Source organism: Zonotrichia albicollis, chromosome 2 (genome assembly GCF_047830755.1).
Source record: "Zonotrichia albicollis isolate bZonAlb1 chromosome 2, bZonAlb1.hap1, whole genome shotgun sequence".
Lineage (NCBI taxonomy): Eukaryota > Metazoa > Chordata > Aves > Passeriformes > Passerellidae > Zonotrichia > Zonotrichia albicollis.
This window is the reverse complement of record NC_133820.1, coordinates 39,438,741-39,465,889: the sequence shown is the minus strand read 5'-3', so window position 1 is coordinate 39,465,889 and position 27,149 is coordinate 39,438,741. Positions and strand designations below refer to the sequence as shown.

At 36.5% G+C, this 27,149-nt stretch overlaps 1 protein-coding gene across 1 annotated transcript in view; it reads left to right on the top strand.

The window, feature by feature from the left end:
• The window catches only part of SPAG17 (sperm associated antigen 17), an 89,051-nt gene that overhangs the window by 25,439 nt on the left and 36,463 nt on the right, over positions 1 to 27,149 (top strand). The window contains exons 7-21 of the mRNA XM_074534804.1: positions 1,447 to 1,641; positions 3,988 to 4,169; positions 7,012 to 7,167; positions 7,766 to 7,847; positions 8,801 to 8,919; positions 9,818 to 9,955; positions 10,039 to 10,152; positions 11,628 to 11,778; positions 13,444 to 13,674; positions 15,648 to 15,736; positions 16,398 to 16,514; positions 18,101 to 18,255; positions 22,893 to 22,972; positions 24,631 to 24,713; positions 25,997 to 26,251. Of these exons, the coding sequence (XP_074390905.1) occupies positions 1,447 to 1,641; positions 3,988 to 4,169; positions 7,012 to 7,167; positions 7,766 to 7,847; positions 8,801 to 8,919; positions 9,818 to 9,955; positions 10,039 to 10,152; positions 11,628 to 11,778; positions 13,444 to 13,674; positions 15,648 to 15,736; positions 16,398 to 16,514; positions 18,101 to 18,255; positions 22,893 to 22,972; positions 24,631 to 24,713; positions 25,997 to 26,251 (2,147 nt within the window). The remainder of the gene's footprint in view (positions 1 to 1,446; positions 1,642 to 3,987; positions 4,170 to 7,011; positions 7,168 to 7,765; positions 7,848 to 8,800; positions 8,920 to 9,817; positions 9,956 to 10,038; positions 10,153 to 11,627; positions 11,779 to 13,443; positions 13,675 to 15,647; positions 15,737 to 16,397; positions 16,515 to 18,100; positions 18,256 to 22,892; positions 22,973 to 24,630; positions 24,714 to 25,996; positions 26,252 to 27,149) is intronic.

Sequence of the window (27,149 nt, the reverse complement as noted above, 5' to 3'; positions counted from 1 at the left end):
CATTGGAATTTTTGGATCTCTGTAGGTGACTGTGCAGACACCTGTCTTTTTTGTTAAAAATAATTAATGTTCAATAATTGTATGTGCTCATATTTTTTCTTCCTGCAGTAGCTGAGACAAATTTATGTATTTCATTTTCAGTACTAGGAGTGAAATAATAAGCTAGTTTTCTTCTGGTTTTGATTTTTACCTTATGCAATATATTTGTTGGACCATGGTGGCTGCTTCCTCAGTCAGTCTCTCTCTAAATTTCCGTGTTATTTTATGTTTAGCTAATATTACAGGCAACAGAGAGCCTGCTACTCCAGGTGGTAGCAGCATTTGCATAGCCCTGGGCATCTGGCCGAGCACAGGCAGATGTCAGTGCCAGGCCACCTTTTTTCCTTCCTTGGATAAATGAGTCCCACAAGTAGAGGAGTCAGTAAAGCACTTTTACATCTGATGTGTTAGTAAGCATAAGAAAGGATCTTAATGCTAAATAGAGTATAAAGCTGTGATTTGCTTTTAGTGCAGGTTTGTCTGCACTAACTCTATGTGTTTCAGCATTGATGGAGAGATACAGGACCTCCAGCAGACAGTTTCTGTTAACTTAAGAAAAATAACTGTACTGGATGAATTAAGTCACTTGATACCGGTCTTACTACCTGGATTTCTCCATAAGGCATAAAAGGAAACTACGCAACTCTAGAGCTTCTAGAAAGTTCATGTCTATTTATATCATGCTTAACCTTTTGCTTTGGTACTGAAATGCTGCTATGCATATTTCTACGTAACTGATAAGCCCAAATAGAACAGGCACTTGATGAAACTCCTCATCTGCGTTTTAATATGAATTTGGATATGCCCCTGCCACCTAAAAGGACTAGTGTGAATTGGTATTACCAGTTGATGAGGATTTTGCCAAGAATTACATCTAGTGAACATGAACCTGCTGGGTAGGGAGGAGTCAGCAGTGAGTCAGCTGATACCTGCAGCTAATCCTTTGAAATTATTATGACTTGGGTAATCTTTCATGTAAGCTACAGTAACTTACTTTTTTCCAGCTCTATGTCCAGCTTTATGCAGGATGAAATAGGATAGTTTAAACTACCATTAAGGCATGTGCATATGTCCTGACACTAAACTCTTTTGGGAGGAGCAATTACAGAAATGCTGCTACAACATTCTGATTATAATCAGCTTTTGCAGTTTTTCTCCTGGTCTTTCTCCAAACAATTATTACTTCTGACTTGTATTCTTCCTGCTGTGTTCTAGGTGGTTTGGTGCAGAAGAACTGAGTCTTATGCTCATATTTTTTGAATTTATATGTAATTTTCCCAATAAGAGTATAAAAGAACTATTTCTGTAACCTTCATTTGCATAACCCCATATAGTCAAGTAAAACATCTATTTTGTTTAGATGATGAATGTTCTTATTTCAATTTGTTTTTGTTGTGTTTTGAACAGATGATGAACCAGATGATGGTGCTGATTATTATGTTATCATTCTGGGTTTCCCCAATCTTCAGTTGTTACCTGTCTTGACTGAGCTTGGGATTAACATTTCAAGTGTAATTCAAATTTCTTCTGAAAATTACAAGCCATTGCAGATATACTTAGAAGCAACTAAACTTCAAAAACAATCTTCACTTTCACTTGAAGGTAATCTGGTCATTAAAAAAAAATATGTAAAAAGGAGATAAGTTTATATACAGGAAATTACTGTTCCGGCTGTGTTTTTCTCCCTCTCTATGCCTTGTGTTTGTGTGAGCTGTGTTTCCCAGTGCAAAAGTAGTATTGCCATTGGTTGGCCACCAAACCAAATGGTTTGCCAGTGCAAAAACTGGACAGTAGAAAGAGGAACTGACTAAGCAGGCAGAGTTTGTAGCCACAGTAGCCACCAAAGAATGTTTTATCAAATGCATACTTCTGTGAATTGTTAGGAAGTGTACTGGTAAGAAGACTTGGCTCATTTGATAATTTCAATGAAAGTGAACAGTTGGCTGCTTTGGGACTGTGGCCCCAGCCACAGGAGAATATGCCTCAGAATAATGTTCTGTAATTATACTCAGCTGTCCCAAGGCTGTTAACACCTTTCTTGAACTGGGATGCTGGTAAGCAGTGAGCTAAATATGTGTCATCAGTGATGGCTGGCTATCCTGAGCTGTAGTGACATAGCCAGCAGATCAAGGGAGACAGTTATTCCCTGCTGCTTGACTGTCATGAGAATAGAATTATGGACTCTACACTACAAAAAAAATACCAGTAAACTCTATTCAATCCAGAAAACAGCCTCCCTATAAGGATTGGCTAAAGGACCTTGAAAGAAGAAAAAGTGGTTGTGATCATGAATGGCATTTGGAATTTTCAGGCCCCAGAGACAGGGTGAAAGTCTGGAGAAAGTCTCTTGGTGGAAAAGGATTGAGTTAAAGATTACTTAAACAAACTGGACACACATAAGTCCATGGGACCTGATGGGATTCACTCAGGCATACTGAGGGGCTGGCTGTGATGTCACTGCAAGGCCACTGTTAATTACTTTTGAAAAAACATGGCAATTGGAAAACATGCCTGAAAACTGGAGGAAAGCATCACTCCTATCTTCAGAAATGGCAGGAATAACTCAGGAATGTAAAGGCCACTCAGACTCTTCTGTGTCTCTGGGAAGATGATAGAACAGCTAATCCTGGAAACATTTCCAGGCACATGAAGGACAAGGAGTTGGTCATTTAGCATGGATTTGCCAATGGAAGTCATTCTTAACCAACCTGATAACCCTACTATGACAAAATGACTGTCTTGGTAGAGGAGGAGGAAGCAGTGAATATTGTCTGCCCTGACTCAGTAAGACCTTTGGCCCTGTCTTCTCATAAAGAAGCTGGGTAAGTAAACACTGAGTTAGATTGAAAACTGGCTGAATGTCCTGGCCTAGAGGGTATCCGAGGGGATTTATGGTGTGAGTCCAGCTGAACATCTTTGTTAGTGATCAGGAGAGCTCCCTCAGTGAGTACTCTTACCACACAAAACAGGGTGGAATGGCTGAAACAATACAGAATTGTGCTGGTTTTCAGAGGGTCCTCAACAGGATGGAGAAATGGTCTGGCAGGACCCCATAGAATTTGGCAAGGGCTAAATCCTGCACCAGTTCATGGTGGGGGCTGACTGGCTGGAAAGTAGCTCGGCACAGAAGGACTCAGGGGTGGTGGCAATGGTGTGAACATGAGCCAGCCCTGTGCCTTTGTAGCAAACAAGGTTAGTGGTATCCAAGGCTGCATCAGGTCAAGGGATTTGAACTTTCTTTTGTGTTCAGCACTGGTGAGGCCATACTGAGAGTTCTGTGTCCAGTTCTGGACTCCTTAGTAAAGGAGAGATAAGGAGCTATCGGAGAGAGTCCGTCAAATGACCACAAGTATGTTCAAAGGGCTGGAGCATCTCTCATGTGAGGAGAGGCTGAGAGATCTGGGAATGTTAACCCTGGAGAAGAAAGAGCCTGGAGAGAACTCATCCATGTGTATAAATGCCTGAAAGGAATGTGGAAAGAAAAGAAAGCCAGGCTCTTTTTCAGTGGTGTTCAGTGACAGGGCAAGAGGCAATGGCAAAACTGAACAGAGGGTGTTAGCTGAAGACAAAGAAACGCTTGTTTGCTGTGAGGGTGACTGAGCGCTGTCACAGACTGCCCAGAGAGGTCATGGAGTCTTCATTCTTGAAGGTACTCAGAAGCCATCTGGACTTGGGCAATCTGTTCTTGGTGACCCTGCTTGAGCAGAGGAGTTTTACCAGATGAGACCCTCAGGTTCCTTTCAGGATCAAGCATTGTACTTGGAATAGAAGATGATGGCAAGATATTTGGGGGGTATTTTTTAATCCCCAAGTTAGGTGTCAGATATTTGCTGAGACTCTAAGGATGGAAATACTTTAACAATACTTAGAGTAGACTGATACATGATTTGTGCTTTATGTTAAAGGGAGACACTGTACCATGATTTGTCAAATACTCATATATTTTAGATATAGAAGCAGAGAAAAGAAAGGAAGATGAAGCTAAGAAAGACCTGGAAACATTTTGGAAATTCCTGGAGCCCGTTCTGAGCAGTGGAAAGCACGGATCAGGTCTCTTTGATGTTGCCAGGCTTCATTACCTAGTTAAGGAAAGTGACTTTCCCCCTGATTGGACAGACAGAGAAATGCTGGTCAGTACATTCTGTTTTTTACAATGCACGCCATGCTTTAGGGTTTGTAATTTTTAATAACACTTTAGGAATTTAATCTCAAGTCTTCTCTGAAACACAACCACGGTAGTTAGTATATTTGTAATCGTAAACAAAAATTATTTCCTATGTATCCAACAACTTCATTCAGCATCTGTTTACAAGGAGTTCTTAGAATAAAAATGCCTGATTTGAATTTTCTTTATATGGTAGGCCACAGCAGAAGGGTTGTAAAATAGTTCGAGGTTTTAAAGTTATTGAGCATGTTTGCATCTTGTTCGAGAGTCATATGTGTGTATGAAATAACACAGAAGTTATATTTTTGTCCTCATAACATCAGGCCTATTTACTGCACCTCAGAATAGTCACATGAGAAAAAATTCGCTGAATGCAAGAATACCTTTTGATATACAATGTTGCTTTATCATACTCAGTACTGCTTATTTTTGTCCAAAACATGGCTCTAGTTTATTATAGTCTGCAGAGTCAGGATTATTACCAGGCACTGAAAGAGAAAGTCAATCATTAGAAATGTTTTCCATCCTAGATTCTCACATATAGTGAAGAAAAAGAGTCCAGCATTTCTCAATCTACAGTGTCAGCAATGAAAATACAAACTGCTAAAACAAAATAAGGCAACGTGCTATAATTTAACCTACTGCATTTGTAGTCTGTATTATTAGGATTAAAGGACATTCTAGGGTTAAACTACATTCTTCTCACCCTTACTTGTAGTATGGTAGATCCTGTATACAAACAACTCACAGTGATTTCCAAAGCATTCATTGAAAATGCCTTAATTGTGGAATGTAGGCCTGCTACTTATAATATTATTTATCATTATACTCTTTATGTAATCTTACCATGCCAAGCCCCTTTTGGGGAAACAGTTTCTATCTTCCCTATAATCACATCTTACAGGGTTTCTACTTTTTAATGTCTTGCAAGCTCCTATATTATAGTTCAAATAAAGGAAAAACCATTTGTCACTGAAACAGATTTAAACAAATTGGAGTTACAATTTCATGAGCCCTACAGGAGTTATAATTTCATGAGCCCTACAGAAGTAAGAAAGTTTGTAAGTTTTTTAAGAAACAGGTGCAGAGCATATAAGTTCTGAAATCATAGGTTGGTAAAGTAAGTCCATTCTTGTGGACTTTCTGGAGAATCTCTGAGTCCAAGCTTGCTGCATCTCTGAAGTGCAAGACACACAGGAGGAAAATTCTTGGGGCAAAATGTTAGACATTAATATGAAAATGACAGTGTTGCATACTGCAAGTAGTCTCTGCTCTCAGATTTGAGATCTTTAAAATAGAAAATACTTTTAAAAATATTTACTTTGTTGAAGAGTCACTAATGGTTAGTCTTAAAAACTTATGATAAAAATCTATGTCCTGAGGAGACACCAGGCAAATTGAATTACAAAATTGTAAATATGCTAAACTTTGCTTGGATCCCATTGAGTAGCAGGGTTTTGTTACTTATGACTTTGTAAAAAATCTTGTTTTGTTTAAAAGACTGCATTGAAAACACTCCAACATTTTATATAAAACCTTGACATGCTCTAGTGATACCTTACATATACAAATGTATGGATGAAAAGGTGTTATACTAACCCATTCTTCAGAAGAATATTGAACTGGGAAAACAAAAGTGCAAGAATATTAATGAACATTCTGTTTTCGCAAATAGAATTTCTTTCCCAAGTGTCTCTTCTAGTCTTTAAATGTTATGGAAACGGAGTCAAGTATTCCATAACTTAGTGATTTGGAATTGCCAGTTTCCCAGTGTCAGGAAGAGCCACTGAGTTGAGGAAAGCAGATGTTTTTGTTTGTTATTTTGGGTTTGTTATTTTTCTTAATGCCTAATGTCAGTTGTGTTTCTTCACTGTATTCTATTTTAGGAAATTTAAAATTGAGACATTCAATGTTGGTACAAGAGACTTGCCCTAAATTCACAAAAGTGAAAAAATCACTCAGAAAAGGGCTTTTTACAGAAATCATCTAAAAGTGACAATAATACCATCCTTTCCACAAAGTTCAGGTTGTACAGGAGAGGAATACATCCATTAAAGCTTCTGAAACTTGAATGTTTCATGTGGTCTCTTACAGAGTATTGGTATTTGTACAAGAACCTTTAATATTTAAAATAGCTGTTGCTATTATTCTTTTTATTCCTCCCAAGCTTTGGTGAAAACCACAGTATTTGACCTCAAGAACCATGACTCTTACCTTGTCAGATTTTTGCAGATACAGTGCCCTCCTTCTGGACATTTGGGCACTATGCTGACATTCCTTCACTCACAACTGTGGATTTCAGAATGCCATTCTTGAGGCGTTTTCAAAGAGCAACACAAAGAAAGAAAATAATATGAGATTATATTAATTACCTCGTTAGGGTTTTATTTTTTATCCTTTTAGAGCAGGGAAATTATTGAACTTGCAAATATGCTGCAGGTTGATCGCTAGTGAAAATGTACATACATTACAAAATACTTTAATTTTTCTCTTCCATTCCTTCCCATCCAAAAAACGCCCTTAAGTTCCATCTGCAAGGTAGCAGACCTTGAATAGTTACTGTTAAGACAAGTAAGACTTTATAACATCTAAAGCACTTTGGCAATATACAGTCCATACTCTGCTGTGGCAGTGTGAAGGCAAATAAAATGAAGATTTTAGAATAACTCTGTAAAACATACTGAATTGGTGGAGGAAAAAGTCTTTTGGAAAATTTATAAACAGATGTAGATCTGCTGGTTAAAGAGCTAATGACTGCTGTCACCAAGTTACATGACATTTTATACACTTCATCCTTTCTCTCACAGCTTGAATTGGGTACTGTGGTGTTTGAACACGTTGCTTGTTTGATGTATGACTGCCTGGACTGGAGAAGACAGCATTGCAACTACTTGGAAAACACCAAGTTTATTAACGTGGCTGTGTTACCAGAGAGCAAATCAACACAACCATCTTCACTTGAGGCAAGGACCCTTCTCTTCTTGTTGAGAATAACTAATTATAGGGTAGAATTGTCTGTCTTTAATTTTGACTCAAAAATTCACCTTGGACCATCACTCTGTGAATAATTTTCAGTGAATGAAAGTTGTATTTTTGGTTTTAGCATTTAAACCCCAAAAAATGGGAAAAAATAGCTGAGCATTGGGGAAACAGAAAAGGAAAATTGGAAGGATCCTAGAGACATAATGTATCATAGGTGTAGAAATTTCTTAAATAGTGTCTGATGATACATTCTTGTGTCTGAAAAATCAATATGCCTGCACAGAGCTACTGTGCAATGTTGCAGATCTATGAACTGTCAAAAAAAATAAAAGATTATTAGTTCTATGCAAGATCGATTTCCTTATTTTATTTATAGTAGGAAAAATGTTAAATAGGCAGAAGAAAGTAGCTTATTGGACCATGTGCTACATTCTTACTATCTTGTTCCAATTAAAAGTTTAGCATGTAGTCTAGGGTGAGTAACCAAAGCTAAATGAAACTAAGTTCTCTCACCTATCTGTGCAATACCCATTTGTCTTATGGTTTCTGATTTTTTTCTTTTACCTTTCATTCACTTAGGAGCAACCAGCACCACAGATGTCACCTACAAGGAAAAGAGGGAAACAAGAAGAAATTCTGCCAACAATAGTTCTGTCAGAGAGTATGTTTAAAGAGTTAAAGCACCCATCTGTAGTTGATCCCTCTGTCAAACCATTCATTCATCTGACAGCACAAATCCTCAAAATTATTTGTGCAGTTAGCTGAAGATGTTGTGTATCCTAGTGATTGCATTGTGGAAGTGTCTGAGTGGTGATAACCAAGTTCTTTATAAAATCTTATTTTCTAATTGTTCCTAGTCAAATTCAGATTTCAAACATTTTAGTAATTTTGTCTGATCTCTAACTTTGTTGGACTCTTCAATAAATATCATCTGAAAGTTCACAGAATCACAGAATATTCTGAGTTGGAAGGGACCTACAAGGATCACAGAGTCCAACTTAGCCCCACATAAGACATCACAGCATGTACCTGAAACCATTTTCCAAATGCTTCTTGAACTGTCAGGCTTGGTGCTTTCACCACTTTCCTGTGGAGCCGGTTACAGGGCCCACTCACCTTCTGGGTGAAAATTTCTCTAATACCCAGCCTAAAGCTCCCCTGACTCAAGGTGAGGCTGCCCCAGTGCAGAGCAGAGCGGGACAATTCCCTCCCTTGCCTGGCTGGCGATGCTGTGCCTGATGCACCCCAGGACACAGCTGGCCCTCCTGGCTGCCAGTGCATGGCTGGCTCACACTAGGTTTTCCATCAAACAGGACCCCTGGGTTGCTTTCTGTGGTGCTGCTCTCCAACATCTCATTCCCCAGTCTGTCTGTACAGCCAGGGTTGCCTCATTCCAGGCACAGAACCCAACACTTCTGTTTTTTAAGCTTCAGAAGGTTGATAATTGCCCAGTCCCCTAATTGCCCCTAAGGTCTCTCTTCAGGGCCTCCCTGCCTCTGGGAGAGTCAACGGTTCCTCCCAGTTTTGCATTATCTGCAAACTTGCAGAACTCACTTGGACTATAAATTGGCATTTCAAAACTAACATATCTTAATTTTTTATCTCTTAATATAGCAGAAGAAACTTCCGTTCTGTTTCCTTCTGTGGACATGAGATATTATAATGACTTGCTGTATCAAATTCCTGAGGAGTACTTTTCTGTGCCCTTAATGCTGAGCTGCATGTTGGAACAGGTGGGAATGTTCTCTTTTTAGTTTCTGTGGCTATTTTGGCCTAGACCTAACCTAATATAATGAATTGTCAAAGATCAATAAATTCATCTGTTTAAACCTAAAATATGAGACAGTGCATTGAGACACTGAGCAAGGACGTTCAATACAAAGGAGTCAAAACTCCAAACTTTTATTTTCTTTCATGTTGTCCACTTACCCTGTATATATATATATATATATATATATATAGTGTTACTCCATAATTAATTTTTGAAGACTACAAATATAATCAAATTAGGAGAAAGGTGCAATTTCTTATCCGAGTCAATAACAAGTTTTTGTGCCCTTCAGCAGTGTTATTGACACTCAACTTTTGTTGGCTTACTCAGTTCAAAGGTCTTAGGTCAAGCCTAACATAAGAGCATCAATGCTAGTGCTAGAGAGATCTGACTTCTGTTGAATTCAGGCACAATCTGATTTAGAAGAGACACACAATATGATTTGGAAATCCTTTTAGGAGTAACGTTTCAGCATAATTTTGGGGTTTTTTCTTTTCATAACTTAGCCTGAAAACAGACTGGGTAAGAATAAAGTCCAGCACCTAAAAGACAAACAGTTTTAAATTACCTGTATTCCTTCACAATCCTTAACATTTCAAATTGGAAATATTTTTCTTCTTATCCTTTCAAAAGCATCTAATAGAGAAAACATTTAATTCTGTTTTCCACAGTCCTTGCCTTGTGCAGCAACTAACTTGGAAAATTGTATTTTTGCTACCTGTAGAAAAAAATTAGACTTTTCTTCCCTCACAGAATTTCTGGTTGTGTGCTTAGCTTATAGCAGGATTTGCTTGGTATTTCTGGTAAAGTTAAGCAGCAGTCATACTGTGATGAAAGCTAACATATACTGTATTTGCCAGGTTATTGCAAGTGAGGAAGACCTTCCACCACCAAGTCTTGTGTCACTAGAGCCTCAGGAAGATGAGCTGCATCGTGCCATTGCAGATCATATAATCTCTGTCCTTCCTTCTCTTTACCTTCCTATGAGTGAAAAAAAGGTTTGTGTTGTCTTTCATTCATTTACTAAAATGACAGATCTCATTATTGGGACTTAATACCTCTTCCTTTTCTTTTTAAACAGAATCTGTATGACTACTTTTCTCCTAAACCCCATGTACAAGAGAGGGTCACCCCCGAGTACCCTCTCTTATTTAACTACCACGATGCCCTGGCTCAGCGGTTGCACTTCCTGAAGGTACAGTATATATATAAATATTTCTGTTTATATATATGTACTGTTTATATATAAATATTTCCAAAGTTCGCAGGCCGTGAATGCTCAATGCACTAGAAGGGGAGGAGGGCTGGTTTTGCACAACAAGACTGCATATCCTAGATCTTTTTTCCACTGAGGTGGACACACCAACACATGTTTAGTTTACTTAAGAAGCAAGGAGTTTCTGATGGAGGGCACCTCACAAACATGGAGCACAAACATACTGATTTAAGTGATCTATTTGCATTATTAATGAGAACATTTAGCCTTTTGCATAGATGAGAGGTGTTACAGAACTGTTGATTTGCTGTTAAACACTGATGATACAATGGAGCATGAGTTGCTAATTTGCTAATGGTGATTTAGTGTGGAGATTAGACTGAATACTAAAATGCTGAGAAGTAGAAGAAAATACATAGCAGTTACTAATGAACACAACAAATGTATTCAGGTTGGCTAAATGGTTGCAGCATAGCATGTAACCAAGATACTGCCAAATTCTAACAAAGGCAAAAAGGTTCAGAGACTGCATAGTTTGGGATTATTGCAAAGTAACTGTTCCCAAACTTTCTGAATCAAAAAACCACTGTGAATGTCTTGAATTTTTCCAAAGGCAAGGTGTAGTTTTACCATTAAACTTTAAAATTTCACTGAGGATAATAAAAGTGATAATACAATTCTAGATTTCACAGCTAAGGTGTGTCTACCTGGTTTCCTGGATTAGAAATTATCTGGGGAGTACTTTGACAACCATTGATTAAAACTATTCAGAAACAATTCAAGTTTTTGACACATTGGATGTATTCAAGCAGAAGGAAGGGCTGAGCAATCAACATAAGAGATGCTCTTAGGAGACATTTGCTTGATGTATTTTATATACTTGCTGAAGAGGAAATTCAGGATATAGCACAATGTTTGAGGAAAGAGTAGAGGACAAACATTTGGAATATGCAGTTGAAGAAAAAAGTACCATAAGTGTGTAATACTAAAAAGAGTAAAACTGAAATATACTACTACATCTGAAAAAAAAATCCTTGGATATAGAGGGATGCCTCTCATCACAGACTGATCAATAAGTTTATTGATTTCATTACTCTAAGTAGCACAGACCAGCTGAAAGATACATGGAAGGTACCTGCTGCCTGTCTGAATAGATCAGTATATATTTCTGTATTTTTAAGTCTAGCTAGCACAGACAAATAACTTCTAACAAATGTCTGTTATTATGCTGTCAGTCATTCTCTTATGTGTCTAATATTTTTCTGCCTATAGTATCTGACACCATGATTCAAAACCACACTGTGGGCACATGTTCAAATATAAGTTTATGTCCAACTGGCTTAAGCACATGCTAATGTCTTCTGCTGAAAAAGACTTCTTTATTCAAACACAAGTTTTGGAAAGTCAATGTGTGAAAGTTTACTTTAACTCTGGTACTTTGATTTTTATTCCAGGTCCAAGAGAATGTCGATCCAGAAAAGATTGAGCATGAAATGATGGATAAATTGCCTCTTACAGAACTTATCCATTTCACCCCTCCTTCAACTGAAAGCAACACTAAACGCTTGGCCAGAGTTCATGAGCTCATGTATTATTTTACTACTGGTAAAATGATTTTCACTGATATAATTTCCATTCTTTTTATTTCTGGTTGATGATTTTCTCAAATAGCAGGAATTCTGGGGCAAGAATTTAAAGCTGCCAAATATACCTTTGCAGAATTTCCCATTTTCACATACTTGCTTATATATAATTATAGCCTACTCTAAAAGTTAACCCTAACTTCAGACCTCAGTTTTATGGTTAATGGGAACAACTCTATGAGTGTTAAATATTGCATAACTAAGAGCTGGAACTTACCTTGGAAGTACTTTATTTATTTATATTTGCAAACATACAAACGCTTACTAATTCTGAGGGAAAAAAACAGCTGTAAAAATTGCAATTTTGGTCCTAGAATGTAGAATGCATTTTGAGAGACACTGGTGTAAACTGTGTTGATTTATCAACTCACTTTTGGAGGTAAAGCACATGTGTCTTAGGTAGACAGTTTTTATGGAACAATACACAGCTTTCAGAATGTATTCTGAAATATATTGTGTATTGTGTTATTCATGTGTAAGCTGTTGGTATTAATAATGAAGCTACTTTGTAACAGTCCCTCTATCAAACCAAAAATACATTCACTTCCCCAACCATAATCACTTCTGCAGTTACCTTTTCTTGGAGTGTGCTTGCCACCATGACATATGCTGGGAAACAATCCCAAAGACTATATAAATACCCTTAGGTAGTATCAAAAGTCTGCTCTAGGTTATTAAGAAATATAAACATCCAAATCCCTTTGGTTGCATTCATGTCATCATATAAGGCACAGGATTTGAAGGTACTTTCCCAACTCTTTCATCCTGAATTCCCTGTGTTGGATTAATTTACACTTTGCTGTACTGTTTCTAGTTGCTGGTATGTACATTTTGGACCGTAAGCTATTAAAGTATTCACTATTGCTACAGTCTTCCAACTGATGGGTAGCTGAATTTGATAATCCTCACTGAGACATACTGTACTGCCAGACTCTCCTAACTAGCAAAGCCTTTGCTTTTATCAAAGGAGATAATTAATTTGAACAGAAGATGAGAGATCCAACATTCTCAAGATATATTATGTGCTTAGGTGCTTAACCACCCTAGAAAGAAAACATTTCAAACTGAAGATATTCTTTGTGTGATTTGGGCATTGTACTACCTTCTTAAACTTCAGTCTTTTGCATGATTGTCATTGTTATATGGACATGGATGCCCACAAGCATAAACAGGATTATTATTGCTTTTTCACCTTGCATACTTCTGTTTAAATTATGTGTAAAATTCTTTCTGAAGAGAAAAAAAAAGATACTTTTTTGAGTGGCCACAGATAATGGAAACATTTCATGAACTGAAAAGAACTAGTTGCTAACTGGCCTGATAAAGTCTACTCAGTATTTTAAAATCAACATCATTTATATAAAGTTAATGAGCCAGAAGGTATTCAGATGTAGGAACCACTTCATTTAAGACGAATTAATAGGTAGGCATATCATTTTGCAATTTGGAAGCATTCAACTTTGAATGCAGTGTAAAATGTAGCCCACATAAGTTGATCCAGTACCATTAAGGAAATTGCTGCTGGCTTTTGCAGAGTTGCCAACAACAATACACTTAAATAGTCTTGTATTTATTTTCTGCTGAGCTGTAAGGACGTTTTCAGTTAATGATTGTAATTCTTTTTTAGAACTTCTGAATTGGGCTGAGGTAGAAAGAGCCTTCAGAGTGTTTACTTTTGAAAGCCTGAAGCTGACTGAGCTAAGTGACTCTGGTTTCCTGGAGAGCTCTGGATCTAGGCTTGGAGGTGATTCTGAAGAGTCTTATATCCCTTGGGATAATCCAGCCGTGTTTGCAAGACAGCTGAGACAATTCTTCCTTATGGAAAAGAAATTTAGTGGGAAATCTCCAAGAAGCTCTGGTAAAAAGCTTTCTGTTTACGTTACTCCTGAAGAATTTGAATCTACTATTTGTCTTACCATATCATTTGCTATTGCAGGGATGTGATTTTTCTTCTTTGCACAAGTCACCAAATTTTCAAATATTTGTATAGCCTGTACATTGAGTAACTCTGTAGGAATACTAGAATAACAACAAGAGTTATTTTGACTACAGTATTAACAACTGTAGATGATGTAAAATGAATTTTCTCTAGTTCTGCATTTTCTCCTGCAGATTCTAGCATAATGAAAAGTTGTTGGCCTGGTTAAAGGAGATGTGTTGGCCAAAATGCAACATTAAAATCAAGTGATTATTTTTTCAGGACACAAGAACAGTAGAAATTAGATCATTTTAAGCAATTATACCTTTTGGTTCATGATCACAGAATCATAGAATCATGGTTTAGGTTGGCACGGACCTCTAAAGGTCATCTGTTCTGATATCCCTGCAATAAGCAGAGACATATTCAACTAGATCAGGTTTCTTGTAGTCCAATCTGACCTCCAGTGCTTGCAGGGATGGAGCATCCATCACCTTTCTGGGATACCTGTTCCAGTGTTTCGCCACCCTTATAATAAAAATTCTTCCTTATACCTAGTCTGAATCTATCATCCTTTCCTTTAAAACCCTTACTCCTTATTCTACGACTACAGCTCCTACTAGAAAGTCTCTTCCAAGGCCACAGTAATAAGAGCTCCCCAGAGCCTTCTCTTCTCCAGGCTGAACTCCCTGAGCCTATCTTCACAGGAAAGGTTCTCCATCTTTGCACTCACCTTCATTGTGTCTACTCTGGACCAACTTCAACAGGTCCATGTGTTCCCCGTGCTGAGGACCCCAGAGCTGGATGCAGTACTTTGTGATATAGTCCATGCTTTCCTAATAGAGATGTCTAAGCAAGCAGCTTAGATGGGATCCTTTCCTTAGAAGGCTGGAGCAGACAAAAATGAGTCCTGCTTAGCTGCTTTTCTTCTGCATCCAGGGAACATTTTTGGGTGTTGGTCTATTTTGCTTTTGTACTTAGTCATGATATTAAATTTTGCAGTTACAAGCATAACAACATTTCAGCACTTCTGCAGCACAAAAGCAGACACCAGGAAGATAAAACATTTGCTTTCAGGTTTCTTCAGTCTTCTAAAGGCAGTCAGTAAATAGGAGTAATCTCCAAGAGAAGCAGAGCCTAAAGATGTATGTCGAGGACCTGAGCTGGTTATAAGACACTTACAAACAAATACTTTGTGGTGCATTTTCTACCAGAAAAAGTAATTTTCCGGTGCATGTGAATTTTGATCAAATATTAGTGACCTATGCCCTAACTTAGGGAATAAAGAATTCTATTAAAAGGATTTTTTTTAATTAAGAGAATATAGAATTGAAATTCTCATTTGATGCTGCTCATATCAGATGCTCATTGCAACAATGGAATGACAATGTCAGATCCTCAGGAGAGCTAATATTCTGTCAGTAGCTTATGGATCTGTAAGCCAAATTAATTCAAACTTTTAAATTTGCATTTGTCAAAAAATGTGTGAAAATACCAGAACAATTGGTCTTGCCTTTTAGTTTAATGTCATTTGTGCAAAAGAATGCTTTTTAAAGTATGAAGAAAAATGTTTCTTTGTTTATGAATCTGGAGGCTACCTCTTCTGGAGGGCACTTCTTTTTAGTGGGCCAGCATGGGTCACATAGAAAGGATTACTTGAGTGGGTTTTATAAATTCTTCTTTTTTTCTTTTAATTTTATTTAATTATCTGGCACTTGTTGCCACTGGGTTTTAAAGTGCTGTCTTAGTAAAGAAGCATTGCAGAGCTGAAAATGTAATTATAGAACAAGTGTGAATAAAGGAAGCTTCAACTTGATGTCAATCTCATCAGGGAGACTAAAGAAATTGCACTACTCCAACCTTAGTAGGGCTGAAATTTCTGGAACAATTCTTTAAGTTCTTTCAATTTGCAGGGTATACAGAAACAAGTGACGAAGATGAAGAAGACGATCCGGTTTATCCTCTTTTGAACGTAGATTTGGATCATCTTTATTCTGATATGGCAAGTGTGAGGAATGGAGTCAGCTAGGCTTTATATGAGGCAACAGAAGATAGTGCTCAATGCCAGGCCATGTTACTGGGGATTCCTTTGCAATGCTGCATGCAAATGTCAATTCTGTGATGTTGGGAAAATACTGACATAATTTTCGGAACTGTGAAATCACTTTCTTTGAAATCCAAGGTGACAGGTTTTGATGAAGCTGTTAATGATGATTCTGTTCTGGCTTTGCTGAATACCAGGGGACAAATACAAACGTGAAAGTTTAAAAGAAATTGTCAGACTGTGTCACACTAGAAGACACTGTAGTTTGGCATCTTCAGAATCACCTGTCTGCCATACATCCCATAATAAACATAGCAATTTTAAAATTACATCATAGGACATGTTTGAATACTCATGATTGCTTACAGAACTCAAAAACATATAAGCTAATAATTAAAGTATTTTGATTATTTTGTCATAAAATGTCCAAAACCAGACCTTCTTGGATGTAATTGTATTTTTTATTAAACAGTACCATATGGGTCTGCACATATTCATCATTGTGCAGTTAACTGTGGTGCAGCATGGGATGCTGTCTATTAATCCAACAAGATTACAGTCAATTTAATACTGACACTGAAATGTTGATATTCATTATTTTGTTTTCTTGTATTTTGAGGTGAGTCTCGAAAATTATGGCCTAGGACCAAAATTAGAAGAAATAAAAAAGACACAGAGGCGTTGCTTGACAGACTGGAGTTTGGAAGAGCATTTTCAACCACATGTTCTTCATCAGGTATCTTTGAACTGACAATTTCATCTATACAGTTCTCCCTCAGAACCCTGTATAAAGTAATAGTAGTGGAGTTCAGGGTATTTTTCTGCTCAATAATTGATTCAGTTTTGTTTTTCATTTTTACCAAAAATCATTGGGCTTTAGCTATTTTTCAGTTCTTTGTGTGAAATTTAGTTTGTAACAGGTTTTTATTTCCTGGTTTGGCCAAAGTGGAGCTGTCCTATTTGGCAGCAAGTCTCTTAGCTGAAAGTGTGGTGGAGATAAAATGACCTTGCCCTTAGGGGTCATCCTCTGTAGCAGTTTTGGGACTCAGTGCAGTGGATGTGAAAACATCCTTTGCAAATGCCTATGCAATGTATGTTTCATGGGCAAATAGAAAATTTGGTTGTTACAGTACTTCACCCTTTAAGGGCTAAAAACATCATTTATAGAAATCTTGCAAGTTAAGCACTAAAAACTTGCATAAAGACAGAAGGACAAATCTGAAAGATATGCTCAGGTGTATTTGGCCTGAACTGGGAGGCATCCTCTTGGTAAGAGTGGATTTTTAGTTCCTGTGCTGCCTTGAGCTTCAGAGGTTGTAATTCTTATTTGAACCTGACACATGCTATACAAGGGTATAGGAAATGCTGCCTGGACTTTTGCAGCACCACTTTAGTGTGACAATTTTAAAGTCTAGTCATGCATTTCAATGCATGGGGCATCCCTTCTTATGCAGCATAAATATTGCTAATAAATAAATGCAGCTAATATTACTTCAACTACCAATAATTAGTGAGTCTAGTAAAAATATACTGAAAGTAAATAAAAAATAGCATTTTATTGAAACTGAAAATAACCTTTTGAAAGAAAAGTCATGGCAGTCAGATAAAGTCCCAGATGACTAGATAAAGAGAAACATTTTGCACAGTAGAAAGGAGGACCCTGGGATCTACCAACTTAGTCAGCCTCAAGTCTGTTCCGGGAAAGATCATAGAACAGATCCTTCTAGAACCTTCAGTTGCATAGTTCTGAAAAATAATAATTTATAAGAAGGCTTTCTTCTACCTATGACTATAAAATAAGTTTCAACCTGCAGGCAATATAAATATTGAAAATTATGGGGCAGTACAGAGCAGAGAGGAAAAATGTAGATCACAGCAAATCTCAGAGATGTGCAGGCCATGATAAAGCAAATTGAATACCAAGTAAAATCAACTGAGACAAAAAAAAGTAAATTAGTTTTCTTTTTATCTGGTACATGATAATTCTGGTTTTATTTGCTATTTACTTAAGTATTTTATTATTTAAACTTATTAAAGTATTTGTTTAATATTTTAATCTATTTGGGTTTTTTGTAGCTGAACTTTTTCACTCATGGTCGGTCAGAAGGTGAAGTATAGTTGGTATCTCTTCTCAACATGAATAGCAATGCAGTTTCAATTTCCACCTACCCGAACAATTCAGGTTGCTGGAATCCAAATGCTTTGGGTACATCTTGCAAGAGAGTTTTCTGGAGCACCTGTTGCTCAAAGCTGTGCTATGTAGCCTGTGAACATATGCTACCATCTGCAGGAAAGATGTACCTTTATTCCTTTCCTTTTCAGGTTCTTCATACAGCATCCCAAGAATACAGATGTGTTGATTCCTTTTATCATAGCCAAGATAACTCTTTACTAATGGTTTTTCACAATCCCATGAATCAACATCGTCAGAGCCAAGAGACTTGGAATATTGCTCTGCACTCTAATGTGGGATTCAGGTAATGGATTTTGTCTTCCCTTTCTCAGTAATTTTTAATTAAAGCCGTTTTAATTTTCACTGTCCCTTTCACAGTAATTTTTAATTAAAGCCATTTTAATTAAGCCTTAGGGCAAAGCTTAGAAATGACTATGTGACACATTTATGACAAAGAAAGTCATGTGAGTCAAAAACAGTGCTGTATCAACAGAATTCTGTTGAACTTTTCTGAGTAAGAATAATGCAGAGTGTAGCTCCTTATCATCAAGTATCAAAATGTAAATAATGTACACATACATATAAAATCATTAGAAATGCCACATCAAGAAAATTGTAGGACATTCCAGGTGAAGAACATTAAAAAAAATTCTGTCTAAGTATATACTTATCAGGTTTTTCTATTATATATACAAAAATTGAGTGATTTTGTGGAAATTTTTTTTGAGAAAAGTTCAAATCCCTTTGTTAATATTAGAATTTTTTTCCCACAGAATAACACATTCTTCTTAATTCCTTATCAGTACCTGCTCACCAGTTAGAGGTGTGCAAGTGGTTGATATGTCCACTTTAGCTCTTTTGCTAGTAGACCTGTTTATTTTGGAACACATTTTTGCACCAAAGCAGTGATATAAATTATGATGTAGATACAACTACTGAAAATAGAACAACTGTCCATGTACTGATGTGTAAAAATATCAAAATATCATGGGGATACAGCTGAGGTATCTTTAACAATGTCACTCTGGTGCTCTATGAATTAATTAGATTTATCAAATAAAATTTCAAACAAATTATCCAGTATAAAAATACTTTCCCCCTGCTTGTTTGCAGGTATCCTTTTCTGTGTGTAGTGCCTCATTTATCATATTATGGAAATTTTAATAATAAGCTTTTGTTGACACCTGTATATGTTTGAACACTAAATAAGGAAAATGTGCCTTCCTGAAGCTATATTTTGTATTGTATTTTGTATCTTTGCTATCAGTCAAAGAGCTCTCTGTAGGTCCATCTCAGCTTTCCAGGCATTTGGACTTATATTATTTGCCATGAAAACAGGCCGTTGTGATTAGCAGGGAATAGGACCTGAGCCATAAGATATTTACCAACAGAAATTCAAAGTTCCTTGGAAAAAATGCTGGCTGTTTTGTTGGGCAGATCCACAAAATCTGGTGTCAGTGGTTTTGCATTTATATAGCAGCTAAAATCTTCCCCAAAAGATAAGTGAAAGATGTAGTAAAGCTGGGTCTTGCATTCAGACAGACCCAAGCACAGGGTCAGTGGATTCAAGGGCTGTTACACAGCAGTTTGTTGGCGCCCAGAGCTCTTTACTCTGCCAGCAGTTCTTACACTTCTTTGTGACACTGGACTTTAGCTGCCTAATTCAAGTTTCCTAAACATAAACAGTTGGTGCCACAAAACAGCTGCCTGGTGCATTTGGGTTTTCTGGGCAGAGTTGACACATATGCCGTGAGACCCATAGGAGACCCATACACTTTTGGAACAAACGCCAGAGAGCAGGTCAGACACCCCAGAACATCTAATGTGTGACCTGGTGTTTGTGTACACTGAGAAACGCCTCCTGCCAACAGCATATGGGTGCTGTAGGAGCAGAGGGAGGTACCAGACTTCCTCAGGAAGCATTTGTCCCTGAAACAGCCACTCTTCATCTCTGGGGTCGTAAAACCTCAGATTGGCTGGTCATCTTGAAAGGGCATTCATTGAAATAGATCAAGAGCAGCTGAGAGACGGGAAAGGCTCTTGATACCTGCAAAAGAAAAGCTGCTAATTTTGCATCTAAATGAGAAATTATGCATTTTATCTGCATTATATATCTGTGTGCTTTCTACTTCTTACTCTTCCACATCCCCTTGAACCAAGGCTTAGACATTAAAGATAACTTCTGCTTAGGGCATGCCTACTTTGTCCAGTGACTTTTCACCAGCTTCTGTTTCAAAGCAGCAAGGAGTTCCTAAAGAAAATGGCATGAACACTGACAAGATGGTTTGGCTTTGCTCTTCTTTCCTAGAGATATTCAACATCACTGCTATATATGCTACTTAGAATTTTTGAAGAGCTATAGGTCCTCTTTTGCTTCTGTTATGTGCCACTGATACCTGCTTATACTCTGCAAAATAATCAGCACATTTTTAGACTTTATTCAGCCTTACGTTTAAAGATAATTTCAGATTTCCAAAGTATCATAAATATTTGCTAGTGTATGTTTCCAAGCAACATAACACTTCTGTGGAAGACACTCATTAAATATCTGGAGTGCTTCAAGCTATTGCCTGCAGTTAGCTTCCAGATCCTACTGAGTTGCCAGAAATGGGCACAAACTCTACTTATTAATTAGGAGTAGTATTACTTGTTTTTACCTTTGTAAGAAATAAGTGACTCCTGATGAGTTTAGTAACAATTTATTGTTTTTTATTTTACTAAAATTGCTATCATTCTAATTTTGATATAGCTTTGAGTCACACTTTCATCACAGAAGTGTTACAAATGCACAATAGATGCAGAGCTTGAAAATTTCTCTGATAAGAATTCTCCATCTGTGTTCACTTGTTACTTCTTTATTGGGACAGTTTATAGACTACAGACCATCTTTGTAGAGTGACAGCTCATTATTGCTGTCTGGAATATAAATCTGTTATCTGCTAATCAGTTGGTTACAGAATCATGGAATAATTTCTTTTTATTTGAGTCCTGCTACAGCAAATTCTCATGCAAAGAGGAAATATAATTTCTGATGTTGCAGCAGCTTTTGCTCCTGGAGATCCCAGTTACCTTCCTTCTTCTTTATGGATATCAGATCCTGTAGTTCATGTAGAACATTCAAAAATTCAGAAATTATGCTGTTTAAAGGGTAGGCAGCAGGAGTCTGCATGGGAAATCTAATGGATGCCACTGAGTAAGGAAATCCAAAGGCATGGACGCATATGCCTCCAATGATAAGTGTATATATAAAACATTTTAATTCTGATTAGAATAAGTGGCCACTCTATCAGGAAGCCAAATCAATTCAGGCATTATCAAAACCATTATTTTGCTCAAAGTTAATCTTAATGACATTTGTTTATAGTTTCATAGTAAACACATTACACAAGTTACTGGAAAAGAATAATCCTTTCTGAGAAATGCTTCTGAGTCAGACATTGGCAGTAGTGACATCAGAATACATATTAATAGAATGTGTATTTTAGACTTTGAATGACTGTTTCATTGGCCTAAAATATTTTCCACACGAATAGTCTCTTTTTTATTTATAACATATATTCATCTTCAAGTTCTTCCAGTACTGGCAACTCTGTGTTCCAGACTAGTTCTGCCTTTTGTTTTCAACATCATAGGTTTATTTAGCTTGTGTACTTTTCTTCAGATACAAACAGAATAACCTTCTCCCTACTGAGTGTATATATGATCAAAAATTTCTCCGTGCAAATTTCCCAAAGCAAACTCAACCTACATTGCAGAAGCTGGGAGAGTCTTGTATATCTTGAAGCTTTACCTGAACTGTGTGTCCCAGCCTGTGTACATGACTTATTAATTCTCTTGGACAGACTGCTCCAATAAGGATTTTAAAACTGATATGAGGTCAAGAAGTGATTGTATTATCTGTATGTTCATACCCAAATCCCTCCGCTACACACAGAGTTTTTGAATACAATTGAATCATCTTGAACTGTAAACACAAAATATCATGAAGTCACATATCATATTATATATACTCAGCAACTGAATCTGATGCATTCTTCAAAAGCTCCTTTCAGTTTTGCACACATGAAGAATTTTACTTTGAAGAATTGTGATAAAACTCCGAATGAGGGGTTGAGTGGCAGTTGCATATAAGATTCCCAGGCTTCCTCCTTTTTTGAGAGCAGTTGTTTAGTGAGCTACTTGAGCAGTCATGTCAGACACCTTTGGAAAGATGAGACAATGCAACTGCAGATGCCAGCAGCAAATTCTGGATCAGTTTGTTTTTCAGTTCTCACTTCAACTTAATTGTGACTTGTGAATATTCTTAATTCATGGCAGGTTATGGTACACTGATTTTCTCATCTGGATTTGGATGGCAATTTTCAAACACCTTTCTTGTCACACCGATAAAGAAGAGCTTGCATTATATACAATAGTACTTCCATTTCTGAATAAACAAGTAAAGCATATTTTAAGAATCAACATAAATCAAAAGCAGCTAAGAAAATAAGTTATTCAGTGGCAAAACAGTAAGGTTGACAATGAGTCTGTACCTTTTGGAACTGAATGTCTTTAAGTTTTCTAATTTCCTGGATTTTTCTTTAGCAGGTGTTCTTTGGCAGAGAAGTTTCTTACATTTCTTTGCAGAAAGGATAACCAGAATTCCTAGTGTAACATATACTAAGAAAATACTAAACAAGCAAAAGTACTACTTCCTGTAAAAACTGAGAGAAATCCTTTCAAATAAAAGTTTTGTCTCAAAGATTATAGAATAATACTTGTATAAGAAACTGAGAAGCCAAGTGATCTTGTTTGACTTGAAATCACATTAGTGAATACTGCATTGTATTGTATTGTATTGTACTGTATTGTACTGTACTGTATTGTATTGTATTGTATTGTATTGTATTGTATTGTATTTGTATTGTATTGTATTGTATAGAGGAATATTCTGCTTTTCAGAAACTATCTTGAGCTGGTGGCCAACTCAATTGAAGACTGGGTGAAAGAGGAAGAAGCTAAATACCAAAAAGAGAAGATGGGTAAGGAAATAGAGTCTTTTAAACTGGAAAAAGCCATGGCAGAAGGCCCTCTAGGACTGTCTGTCAGTGCTGTCAAAAAAACTGGCTTTACTTAGAAAGCCAAAAGCAGGTATCTTTTTATTGTATTCTAGGAAATTAATTTTTCACTCTAAGTGCTGAGACACAGATTTTTTCAGAGCAGAATTGCATATGTTTTTTCATAGAATGACACTGTTTTGACATAGGCATAAATATAGGCATAAATATGTTTTGGAATTAATTAAATGTATATATTTATATATTCTGCATCTTTCTCTGTTTGGAAAACTGATAGCTTTAGTATCAATTTACATTTTCAATAGCTGTTCTTATCTAATGAGATTAATAATTACATACAAATTTGTATCTGTTCAGATGACTGAACATATGAAGAGGTGAGCAGTAGTTAAAGCTGGCAACATGGTTCAGGAAAATTCCTTTTTAAAGGGCAGGATAAAAGCTGTAAGTCAGAAGCTGTGGGCTAGAAGCTAAAACTGGAAACTTGAATTGACAAGACTGCAGAGCAAACTTGAATTACAAGCAACATTTTGGGTAGTGAAAATTGTAAGCTGTTCATACAATAACTGTTCAGCAGGCAGCAGAATCTGAAAACCCCTATTGACAAAAAAGAACTTCTGTCAAAATTTTCTACTTGTATATTTAAATGGTATTAACAGTGATTTGTTTATGCTTAACCTTTGCTTTTTTACCTTTCTTGAGAATGCACTTTGAAGCCTCCCAGGACTAGCATTTAGCATTTACAAAAATAGAAACGTTACTCCTCAACTCAGTTAACACCTCTGATTATAGTTTGGAAACTAAAAGTACAGTTATGACCACTAAATCATAATTTGTACATCTCTAGCTGTCACAAGAGCTAGACTGAATCTTGCCCATGTGGTGCTTTATGACAGTTTTGATTCATAGAGTACTTGCTGAAAGGAGATAATCACCTCTAGCTGGAACACGCAGATGGGCAACAGTGTTCTTGGGTGTTTTCAATTTCACTGACACTGCAAGTTCTACTTTATCATGTAAAGTAATTTAACTAGAAGTTTCTGATAGTGTTAATTTAATTGAGTTTAAATTACCTTTTCCAGAAAGTAAATATGGGGTATCCAAGCATAGTATAAAATACACTTAGGTAAGATACCCTTTTCATTAAGTCATAGATGCTGTAAAGCTGTAATAGTAAATGAAGGTTATGGTGAGTGTTTCTTTAGTGAAGGTTTGAATATCCAAATAGCATTTATTTGGGATTTTTTGTCCTGAAAGGTTGTAATGTCTGTGACTCTGGTATTGAGCTTGTTCTGGCTCACTTAAAAACAAACAAATGCTGCCAGAGCAAAGTCTTCAATAGCAAGAAGCAGACAGCCAGTCTTTACACAAATTGTTGATATATTATTTGGTCCCCAGTTATGAGATTTGGTCCCCAGTTATGAGATTCAAGTTTCTTCTAACCTAAACAGACTTTCTATTTTATTTCTAAATATATTTAAGGTTTGCTTTATTGTACTATTATACTTTTCCTATTTTTAAATATACGTTCTTATTTTCTTGCACATTTTTTCCCCATTTTTAAAAATTATTTTATTTTCCTGTATTTAAAACCCACTTATTCTCCCTTTCACTTTTAAAAGGCAGCACGACTGAACCTGAGAATGTTATAGAGTCTCAATCCAAGAAAGAAGAAAGTCCCATTATCAGAGAAGATTCTCTAAAGGTGAGGCAAAAATATTTATGTTTCTGAAATGGACTAGATAGCACTACTTTCTTAGAAAGGTGAGCCTTTGTTCCGTACATGGGCTTGACTGAATCCTCCTAGTCTTTCTGCTCTTTGTTATTTTTTTTATATGTTATTTTCTTTAATTTATTCCGTAATGATTATGAGTCATGTTATGTTGTTTTCTTAAGAGAAGACTATTTGGAGTTAGACTAGGCATTCCAAAGTAATTTATAATTGCAATACTAGGAAGTGAATGTTGTGAATAATATCCTACTAATTACTGAAGTCTTCTAATTTTAAAGGTATGAAAAGATAAGATCCAGATTCATGGAAATACTTGTGTACCCAACTGTACTTTCACTGTCTACAGCTCTTTGAAATTAGGGAATGTCAATATTGTACCTCAGAGTTCCCTTATGTCAGAGAATCCCATTTTATAGATGGATCTATGAAAATTCACTGCAGATTAATTGACTTGTCCAGCTTTACACAATAAATTTCTGGCTGAGGCAGGGATTAAGCATACAGTTGTTTTGGTCATAGCATGGGTACTATCCATTAATCTGCACAAATCTAGTTTTATTGATATTGTATTCTTTTTCTTTTTTTTGACTCCTCACAGACATATTATGTCTCATCTTCCTCACAGTGTATAATGCTGTGCAATTCAAGTCCTGATATGGAATATAGAGAGGAAATGAGGTTAACTGTCACAGCTCAATCGAGGCTAATGCCTGACTTGTAACTCTCCATGCTTGCCATTTCTTCCCCAGAAACACTTCTCCTTCAATATGATTAGACTGTAAAGGGCTACAAAACCCTAAATGCTCCAGAAAATCTCAAATGTCTTTCTAATGTAAGCTGATAATTTTGGCATTGACAAGTCATTCCTCTTTATGTAAAAAAATAAAATCATTTTATCTCACAGTTGCATTTGGGGAATAAACCAATACCAATGATGCATTGTGGTTTGGTGGTAAACATTGTGGAAAAGTATTCAACAAAATCATTCTCCTGTGACTGATCATGTAAGATATGAATAATCACCTGATTCATTTCCTGTGGTCAACAATGGCTACTGTTGCAGATTGAGTGAATCACTAATTTTATCCAAAATTTGGTGTGTGATATTGTGAGACTTTTGACACATTTGGAAATGTGTTTTGGCTTAGAACTTTGATTCCTTTGGTTTTGTTTGCTTCTACTCCTTTCAGCGTGCACATATGAAATATCTTGTAGTACAAAGATAAACACAGACTAATTCTTAATGTTGAATGTAGGCTTGGAAGATCGAGCAGGACCGATTACGAGAGGAAGAAGAAAAAGAAAAGGAAGAAGAACAAGAAAAGGAAGAAAAATTGCAAAGTAAAAGGAAAAGCCAGGATTTAAGAGGAAGTAAAGAAGGAAATAAAAAAGGAAATAAAGGATCAAACAGAAGACCTTTGGAAGACAAGTATCAAAATGAGTCAGCAAAAGCCGCTGAACTTGAGGAGGATCATAGCATTCCAGAAACATGTTCTGAGAAAGTTTATAAGGTAAGGAGTTGTACTATTATACCACATTAGAAAATTGTTAACTATATACAGATTCAAGATTACAGCAGAGCTATTATCTATTGTGAAATTTGAGTTCAGGGCAAATTAAGCCTAACTGGGTCTTGTTACCTCTGTTGTTTAGCAGCAGATCCTTTTCTAAAAGTTTTAAAAAGCAGTTCTTAATGTTCAAGATTATCTTACACCAGATTATTTAATTTTTTTTTAGTGTAATTTGACATGAACGCAAACGTAAGTTGATCATGTGAGATTTTTCTGGGAGAGGATAGGAAAGGGGAACATAAGAAGTTGTCCCATCTTCCATAGTAAGGAGCTACTATACCTAGTTGAAGTTTTGACTGCCTACACTGGAAATCACCATTTCTTACATATCCTCTTTCAGAATTCATGTTCTTGAAGTGCCCTAATCTAAAATACATAGTTTTCCCATATTTCATAAAGTAACTCCATTGGCATGTGTGCAACAGGAAATGTGGATCTCAGCTCACTCTTGGAGATTAAGGCACATGAAATCTAAACTGTAATTGTACTTCATGTCCCTAGCAATCTAAGGAACTCATGTTTAGACAGTTCAATGGACACAGCAGCTCTCCTTTTTCTGCCTGTTGCACTAACAGAGGGAGCTCTTCACTAGTTTTGTTCAGTTTTTCAGCAGTTTGCACCACCTTATATTTGTAGAGTCTATCATGCATACAAAACTTGCACACATCAATGTAATTCAGTCTAAATTTGCTTAAGTACAGACTTTAAACTCAGAAATAGATGGCATTTCAGTCTGGACTTATTTGAATACGGTCACATAATTTTTTCCATCTTGTAGCACTGTGGAAGGCATAGCAATCTAATTAGATTTACAGTATCTGAATTCCAAAACCTAGAG